This window comes from Capsicum annuum, chromosome 3, assembly GCF_002878395.1.
Source record: "Capsicum annuum cultivar UCD-10X-F1 chromosome 3, UCD10Xv1.1, whole genome shotgun sequence".
NCBI classification, from domain to species: Eukaryota; Viridiplantae; Streptophyta; class Magnoliopsida; order Solanales; family Solanaceae; genus Capsicum; species Capsicum annuum.
The window spans coordinates 136,933,531-136,943,290 of record NC_061113.1 but is presented as its reverse complement, the minus strand read 5'-3'; the positions used below and the strand labels follow the sequence as shown (position 1 = coordinate 136,943,290).

The 9,760-nt window shown below is 35.5% G+C and overlaps 1 protein-coding gene across 1 annotated transcript; it reads right to left on the bottom strand.

Moving 5' to 3' along the window:
- Nucleotides 1–340: 340 nt before the first annotated feature.
- LOC107863642 (AUGMIN subunit 4) lies at nucleotides 341–8,308 on the bottom strand. Its single transcript, XM_016709667.2, has 13 exons — nucleotides 7,367–8,308; nucleotides 7,132–7,179; nucleotides 6,898–7,023; nucleotides 5,673–5,999; nucleotides 5,362–5,461; nucleotides 4,844–4,889; nucleotides 4,085–4,178; nucleotides 3,076–3,147; nucleotides 2,820–2,878; nucleotides 1,985–2,053; nucleotides 1,854–1,905; nucleotides 678–755; nucleotides 341–583 (listed from the first exon to the last, which is right to left on the bottom strand). Exons 1-13 carry the CDS (start codon nucleotides 7,493–7,495, stop codon nucleotides 506–508), a joined length of 1,278 nt encoding a protein of 425 aa, XP_016565153.1. The 5' UTR covers nucleotides 7,496–8,308; the 3' UTR covers nucleotides 341–505.
- Between the last annotated feature and the right edge of the window lie 1,452 nt (nucleotides 8,309–9,760).

The following is a 9,760-nucleotide window of genomic DNA, read 5'->3' as shown; positions in this document are numbered from 1 at the left end:
CCAAACACGCCTGTAGCCTTTACAATCAATTTCTATTTTCACATATAAATAGCTCCAAATTTCTTAAACCATCGAAAGAATGGGATAACTTATCCCGGTACTATTTGTTAGTCTAAGGATAACCTATCCTGAACTTGCAACCAAATAAGGCAACAATTTTTTTATAACAGGACTATTATTTTATCCCGAGACTATTTGACTTAGTATCCTACACCAAACTACCCCGAATATATCTAATCTGTACTGCTAAGTGTGTGTTCTATAGTCCCCTCAGAAAGATTGCAATTCAGAAAACATTTCGCTTCTTTGTTAGGATCTTTAAGGTGGCTGAGAGACTAGCTTTTTAACCGTCCAGCAAACGGAAATATAGAACATCATATATGTCGATATTCAAGTGTTTAATAAATCCAAATATGAGAATCAGCAATTTTATACATGTTTCTATGATACAAAAAAACACTATGGATATTACATGAACCTTGTCCAGAATATGGAGAGAGATGCCTTAGGTGCTGAAGTGAGCAGGCAAAGGATTCAAGTCCATTTCAACTTGGTTAATGGTCCATTGCATGCTCTCCAATTTCTGTTTGGATGAGCCAGAGTTAACCTTTATCTCCAAAAAAGGAAAAATAATGAACTAATAATAACTAACAAAACTCGCGGAGATTTTTCTTTACCTTTACAATGTCATGGTACTGCCTAGCAATTTCATCAAAATGAGGATCAACGCCCTGATACTCACGAAGGCGGGAAGCCTAACATATTTCACAATTAAATACATGTCAGTCTTGTGGTGCCAAGCACTAAACAGAGCTAGATTCTACTATCTTACTGACAGTATATTTAAATTTCATGCCGCAGATGCACTCTTTGTCAACCTACAGTTCAGCACAATGAACAGAGAAAAAACAGAAACCCTACAAGAAGAGAAAATACAGGAATAGCTGCTTTTGTTTTTTGATAACCGTGGTGTCTGAGTCAGATTGCACGCACCTCGACTAATTCCACCGGATACCTGCCACCTCCCATCAGCAACAGGTATCAGGTAACTTTGTCCACCAAGGCTAGAACATATAGGAAGAAATCACCTAGTATTTGTGGAATAGATGTTTAGGAGCAAACCCATGCCCCCACAAAATCAGACTAATGGATAAATCAGTTTCAAGCCAAAGCTGTGATTTCATCCTTATTCAACACCATACCAGCCAGATAGAGACCCTTATATAGTGATGGCATTTGCTCAAGTATTGAGCTACTTTTGTCAAAACAAAACAGTGAGGAGAAACCAAAGACAAGGAAAAATATGCAGGAAAGAACTCCTGAAGTCCTAATCCATTGAAGTCTAATATACTTTTCTTCAATTTTATAAGAGGTCACTTTTTTCATCATCAAGGTCCTTCGTCACCGATGACATAACATGCAAAATGAAAGATGCCCATGAAGAATCCTAATTGACGCAGTTTTTGGGAAGGTGAATGACATGGTGCCAGGCTATCTTCCCATTGCATATAGCAGATTACCGCTAGTCTTTTTGGTTTATAATTGAGAAATCTACTGTGCTAGTTGGCACATGGTTCGAAACTCAGTGGACAATGGGCCCACCCCTCTACCTTTCAGAATGTAAGACCATGTTTTTGTCTACCACAGGATTCAAACTCGCAATGTACGCCTAACGCACTTGCACTCTTAACACGAGCATTAAATAATCTCTGGCTGATCAAGATTCCATGATTCTCCCAAATGCAGTGTGAGGGTCCAAGGAACAAGTGTAAGCAACTCAAGCAAATATAATAAGAATGAAAATGATCCATCAAACTGAAAAAACAATATTAGAATAGTATAAAAAAGTGTACCGCTTTCTCATATGCAAGTGATGCTTCCTCTGTTGCTTCAATCAAATATTTCCTGGGATGATGGCAGACTGAAGTATACTTTCTTCGACATTTAAAATGCAATAAATATTTATTAAGTCATCTTTCTTTACCTTATTTTGTGAAGAGCAGGAACAGTTTCTGGGGTATAAGTCTCAAGTAGGAGAATATGTTCCAGAACTCTGGGGAACAAATAGGAACTGTCAGGAGCTACTAATACTTGATGATCATAATATTAGTATTTCAAATCTCAATGCTACAAGTCTTAAAACAAGAGATGATGTCCTTTAGAAGAGCTATTAAAGTTGATGACGACACTATCATGCTAAACAGCTATTGAAGTTGATGACAACACTATCATGCTAAACAAATTTCTGGGGATTCCACATGAAAAAAAAAAAAAAAAAAACTCTCATTGAAAGTAATACATTACTATGTGAGATTTCTCAAGAAATTATATCCTTTTGTATGTAAAGGAGAAAACTGATAGAACACATTAGTTTGAAAATATCATGAAATATAAAGAGAACGATCACTGCCTTGGAGTCCCCTGGATGACAAAATTCAATCCCTGAACCGGATGAGAAACAAGGTACTTCCCAAATAGATAAAGAAACAAATTTTAAAAAAAACTCCAGCCAGGGCTTCAAACACTGAAGTGCAAGATCACAACCTTCATAGCAGAAACTAGGCAATTGACACGGGGTCATCATACTAAGGTTGAGGAAGCAATAGTTGAACGGAGCTTTGCACTCAATTCCAACCTCACAGTAATCTAAGAAAAGAAAGAGAACCCTTCTGAAAAACTAATAGCCAGTCAATGATCACACAAATGAATAGAAGAAATTATTCGACTCTCCAAATTCTCTCCAACACACACACACACAAAAAAAAAGGCAAGTCACCAGGTGGTACAATAAACCAGAACAAGAATCAGGTATCTCATACCTTAATTTTGCCCGCATGGTCTCACATCTTTTGCACAACCACGTCTTTTGCAGTTCATCCTATTAATGGATCCATGAATTATAATTATAATCAGAACAAACATCTATCTTAAAGAGCAAAAAACCATCAGCAATGTCCACACTCCACAGAATATCTGAAACTAGTCAAGTGTTAGGGACCATAGTCCATTAGACAAATCAGAGGAATGATGAAGCCTTAATTTGAACAAGAAACAACAGCACAATGGTAAACTTACATATTTATGCTGATGGTCCAACTTTATATCTTTGACAAGTTTAATAAGAACACCAAGGATCTGCTCCAAAACCTTAGACATGAAACATATAAAGTCAAATATTTTCTTAAGTAAGTCAAATATTTTCTTAAGTAACGTGAGCCTTTAGCCAAATCTGTGGAAGAACCTGATACAAGCATGATTAGCGTGAGCTTCTACATATGGATGATAGCTTGGAGCCCGAAGAAAGCCATGGAGCAATAAAGACGCAAGGCCATAGGTGATCAAGATGCTAATTGGTCAATCAAGAAGGGCTCTTGTGAGTTCTTTCCTAAAGAAGCCACTTTGGGCTATTTTTGTAATAGGTTATTTTTGCAAAGGCAATAACTATAAATAGTTGCCTTGGCCACTTTCTTCCTTAGTATATGATGAATTGAGAGTTTTTAAGCTTGTAGTTTCTAGGTGAAGCGTAGCATTAAATTAATCAATTAGTTGTTAATTGTAGTTGAATAATTAGGGTGGATTCCCAATTTTGCTTGTGTTAACTTCTCTTAATCAATCATCGAGTCTCATTCGAAAGAAGTTAACACGAGCAATATCGGAAATCCACTTAATCACTTAACTACAATTAACAACTACTTGATTAATCTAATGCTAGGCATGATTTAGAAACTACAAGCTTAAAAGGTCTCAATTCATCATAAACATCATAAACTAAGGAAGATAATGGCTAAGGCAACCATCTATAGTTATTGCCTTTGCAAAAATAATCTATTCCAAACATAGCCTAAAAGTGGCTATTTTAGGAAATAACCCACAAGGGCCCTTCTTGATTGACCAATTAGCATCTTGATCACCTATGGCCATGTGTCTTTATTGCTCCGTGGCTTTCTTCGGGCTCCAAGCTATCATCCATATGTAGAAGCCCATCCTAATGAGCCCCAAGCTAACCATGCTTGTATCAGAACCTTAGAATGGAAAGGCCGGCAAGAAGAAAATAGACAAAAATGATGCAGAAGGGCATTCTTACATTATAGTATTCTGCAAATTTTCTGTTAGACGAATATAAATCCTCACGCCATGCTTCTTCTTCTCTCTCAATCTCCTCAGTGCTCAACTTTACCCTGTTACATCATAGATTAGAAGCTCCCCCGCGTAGATCTATAAAGCTATCAAGAATATTATTATATGATTATTCTCATTTTATCATTTTATATTAAGTGGCCTCCAGGACAACTTGTGCATAAACCGACTGTCCCACTAGCATTGAGTACCTATAACTATGTTGCTCGGACTCTCCAAAAGTAGTGTATTTTTGGAGAATCCGACATGCACTCGTCGGTATTTTTGAAGAGTCTAAGCAACATAGCCTATTATCTCCTAATGAGTAATGCCTATAGCAGGTACAAGTTAACTCTACCCATCAACATTTACATTGATAGGACGACTTCCCCTAGACCCGTCTCTCCTAGATTCAAATCTTAGTTCCTATGGCTGCTACTCCAACTTTTCAACCATTACATCACCTCCTAGGGGGGGGGGGGATGGAGGTTGTAAAACATGGTTATTCATTTTTTACAACATAAAAAGCCAGTCCATTTTCCAGAATATGAAGTTTTTGTTCCCCAAATGATTTATTCTTAACATAAATCCAATGTAGAGTCTAATCTTTCATGGGGATAGGAGGAAAACTTTGGTGAAATTAACAAGCTAAAATATGCACAACTTGTTTTACAAATAATTCATACAATATAGAAGAATCAGTTCAGAGAGAGAGAGAGAGAGAGACCTTTCTGGAAGTCGGGCAGCTGAACTTTGACTGGCAGCAGATATATCTGTAGAATCAAGGTATGGCTATGTTCTTACATACATCATATGAGAAGAAAAACAACTTGTAAGAGTTTTCTGTTATTTAAATAATAAGAGAACTGCTCAACCAGCCTCTGAAGAATACGCTGACATGAGAAAATCTAGAACTTTTATAACTGAGATATCCCTGAGGGACAGTGGGGCACAGTTTTGTGTCAATGGATAACGAGTAAATTTAGAACTTATGCACCTCAGCAATATATTTCCTGTTTACACCACAGTTTGAAACATTACAATGCAATTGACAATGCTTTAATATATACATCCACATAAAGATATGCTTATAGAAGCTAATTATAAAACTGGCATAGATGACCGGGTCCTATGTTCAATACTGGTTTTGTTTAAGAGGAAACAGATTGAAATTTGGAGACCAACATATTTAAAGGCAAAGGACAAAGGAAAGATTAAGTAGGAGAAATTAGCAACTAAACATACCAATGTCATCAATAGCAACTGCATCGGCTAACTTATCACATTTAGCATCTAACCGGCTACCAATCTCCCGTGAAAGCAATCTCTGGTATTCTGCCACGTCCTACAGTGGCAGATATATAAGCATCTATGGACGTGTAGAATTAACACTTAAACAACCAGATGAATAGCATTCTACATTTGTTATGACAAGCAGTCAACACATCAATAGAAGCACACAAATAAGATAGACGTGAAGATAACTACCACACTCGGTTTAAGAATTAACAGAAGAAAAAAAAGATTTCCCATCAATCAAGTAGGTGTCATCATACCACTGATGACATCTGATGTAGTTGAATTTTCCATAAATATGCAGGCGTGATTCCAAGGAACCGATTGGGTACACCACCAACATCTGCTTCTGTTGCATCAGTTGTACTGGTAGTAGAAGCACTGCTTGCTGTAGCAACAGCTCCAACCGCAGTTGCACTCGAGCTTAATGTAATGCTGGTGCTTGTGCTATCAAAAGAACTTCTTGACAGTGTACTCCACTTTTCAATATCCTCCTCGTGAATCTCACCGTTTTTGGATATAAGAGGAAGCCTCAATCTCTGTGCTGCTTCTGCAACAACCATCCTATGCTCAAGAGCCTCATAAACCTAAATTCATTTCAGAGTCAAAATCACCAACCGAACTTAAATTATTTGAATAATGAACCAAAAGAAAAACCTTGTCTGGAAAAGGCTATCGGCAGACCCTCAAAATGTACAATGCATAGCACCTGATATTTATCTTACATTCTCATCTATTGCCAATCAATTTATTTTATCGGTACACACTCAATACGAGTGTGCATAAGCATTCACTATACTGTATGTGCAATCTTTTAGTAAGTTCCCCTGTATTTTAAGAGTCCACATGAAATACACATCCCAAATCAGACCTGTAATGTAAGGGGTCGTTTGGTAGCTGGTAAGAATCATGCATGTATAGCAATACATGTATTAGTTATGTGGGTATTAGTTATACAAGTATTAGCTATTCCACCTTCTACCCTACATAAGATGATACACCAATTTCCTCATAACTTATACTCCTTCCGTTTCAAAAAGAATGACTCTTTCCTTTTTTGGCAACACTTAAATTCCAAATTTTCACGTGACATGTTTAAGACCACGGATTAAATGACATTTTGGTACATTTGACATAACTTTAATTTAAGACCACAGGATTCAATAATCTTCTTTATTTTCTCAAACTCCGTGCCAAGTTAAAAGAAGTCATTGTTTTTGGGAAAAAAGAGAGTATTAGTTATGGGGGTTTCTAAATTGCAAACCAAACATCGTATTAGTTTTATACATGAATAACTTACTTCCTAACTAGCGATGAAACATTGTATAACTTACACAAAAATTAATACATGGATAAACTACCGCTTTACACATTACCTAACGACCCCCAAGGGAACTAAAGGAGAGGGATCTTTTTACATAGAGTAGGTACTTAAGCATGTAAAACTGCATCCATAAAATCAAATTATGCAAAAAAAAGTGGAACCTGAGGAGGGTTTTTCAAGCCCAGTTGAGAGTATAAACCCTGGACATCACGAATACCACCAAGATTCGCCACAGAAAGAGCCTGCTGGTAATCCTCTATCATCGCAGTTGCTTCAATGTATATTGACTATATAAGGTGTATCCAGTCAAAACGTATATACAACAATTAGACTAGAAAATCCATGAAAAAGAAATTAATTTCAAAGAAAATGTCACCAAAAACTACAAGCCTTACTAAGGATTCCAAGTATCGCTGTCTTTCCGTTGACATCTCTTCTCTCGCCTGCATTGCCAAATAAAATCAATCTCATAAAATTAGAGTCCTCATTAAAGGGTGTCTTGATTATCCCGGATTAATTATCACGGAATCAGTTTAGTTATCCTGGCTTATCCCATCCTCAGTGTGGGGAAAAAAAACACTAAAATACAATCTCGGATAAGTATCTCGCAATTTTATTTCAAACACTTACTTGTTGGAGATCGTAGTAAGCGGATTTGGAGATGAGAGATCCATCAGGGGCTAAGCAATGCCGGTCTAACTGATCGATCATTTGTGTCACGTCCGCCGGCAGATTTTGCGAACCCAACCCTCTTCCCATTTTCAATTTCGAAGATGATTTCGTCGCTTCTCCGGCAATTCAATTCAAATTCAACTACTACTACTATTCAGTTCGCTTTTGTCGTCCACATTTCATCCTTGTGCTAGTAGTAGTGAGAGATTTGAAATGGTTACTTATGTTTGAGTAGATTCAAAATAGTCCCTAAAGTATTCATTAGGCGACTTTGGTTGAGGATAAAGTTTACTTGGATTCTTAAAAAGAAAAATTATATAATACCACACAACTTATCATTATTATCTAAAATTTCAACTCTTTAAAATAATTATAAAAAATTTAAATTTTACTTCATCTCTTCAAATCCTCTCATATATCACATCTATCTCAAATCCCAAATTCAATTCATTTTTTCCTACTTTCGACCGAACAAGTTCAATGACGAATCCCCAAACGATGAATCCAATTATTTCAACCCCTTTCACAAAATCAAACCACGACTTTTCAAGTGTACAAACCAAGTGGAGTCATTAAATGATGGAATTTAATAGTTTTTTCTATCAGATTTCGCCAGAGTTTAGAAGCAAAGGGTTGGTCGGAGAGAGTATTTGTTGACGAATTTTTGTCGGTGATGCGACGCAGGACGAAGTGGGGTAAAGGTATAGATGCGCAATGGTGTAAGATATTGAGTTGGGGTCTCGCGGTGAGGGTTTACTAGCCACGGTGGCCTGAGATATAGCCGAAGGAAGTTGGAGGTGGAGTACTGAGGGAGTTCTTAAGATTCGTCAATTGAGGTCGAAATTGATGAAGTTAATGGAGATACACAACAATAATGTATATGTTAAGGAAGTTCGTAGATACATAAAAATGATTTGTCTAGTTGAAAAAGACAAGAAGATATAATATGCGACCTCCACCAAATGTACAAAAGTTATGTATCTTATTGAATATTAAATTACAGATATATAATAAAGATGTCTTTGGTTTAAATCTGACAAAATCATGTATCTGAATACTTTTTGTGTTACTGATACATAAAATTTATATATCTGAATATATCTTTGTGATATTAATACATAAGAATTATGTATCGATATTTATGTATTAGGAAGATTATGTATCTAAGCCTCCGTAATGTATCAAAAAATTTAAAATTTGAGATTTTATTTAATTACCAAAAGAATGGACATAAAATGTAAGTATAAACAACATAAATACCAATTCTTTTGGAAGTAATTGCACTCTTTCCTACCTTTTTAATTACTTTATTTTTTTTCCCTATTAATATAGAGAAAATGGTCAAAAGTCCCCTCAACCTTTATCCCAAATCTCAACTCCACAACTATACTTTGCAGGAGTTCTATGACCCTCCTGAACTATTTTAAAGTGGAATATTTACACCCCTAAAAGCTCATGCTCAGACATTATTTCAGGCAGTGAGCAGCATTCGCTGCCACGTTATTGCCACGTCATTTTTTTTTATTTTTTTACTCTAAAAAATTAATTATTTAACTTTATTATTTTCTTATTCTTTATTCTACTTTTTCCTTACTTTTTATCTTTTCTTCTTTTTCTTTTTTTCTTACACTTTGACTAATAGCTTTTGCAGAACAACTAAGATGTCATCTATGACTTCCACATTTTCACCTTCATTGTAGGTTTAAAAACCAACTGAATTTTGATGTTCTTGATTGAAGCTAGAGGTGAAAAGAAATTCTATCATCGGAACACTTTAATTTTTGCTTTTATTTTTGACCTGTAAATGATGCTTCAGAGAATTGATAGTGGACGGCTACCTGGGATGAAGGTACCGGAAGAACGATTAATGTTAATTTTTATTTAATAATGTTGACATCAAAAGGTTTGATTAATTCTTGTGATTTTGTTATGAATTTGCGATCAACATTGGTGGGCCTGTTACCCAATGAATTTCTCTTTGTTAATGATAATAAAATTCAATCCGCTTGAATTTCTATATTGAGATGCCGAATTTTCAACTTTATGGTTGGTGGAAAATAATTGTTGCAAGTATAAAATGTACAATATTAATTTTAAAATTTTCGACAATATTGAAGTTGGAAACAATAAATAATACCCATTTTGAAAATTTTGACTAATTTGAAGTCGAAATCAATCGATTTTGTGCTTGAAGATAAGGAAAATAATAAATTAATTTTGGATGTCATTGATGAGTTTTTGGATGCCATTGTTTGTAAGAAAGAAGAAGAAGAAGAAGAAGAAGAAGAAGAAGAAGAAAGAAAAATAATTAAAAATGTATAAAGAAAATAAAGAAGTATTAAAAATAAATTT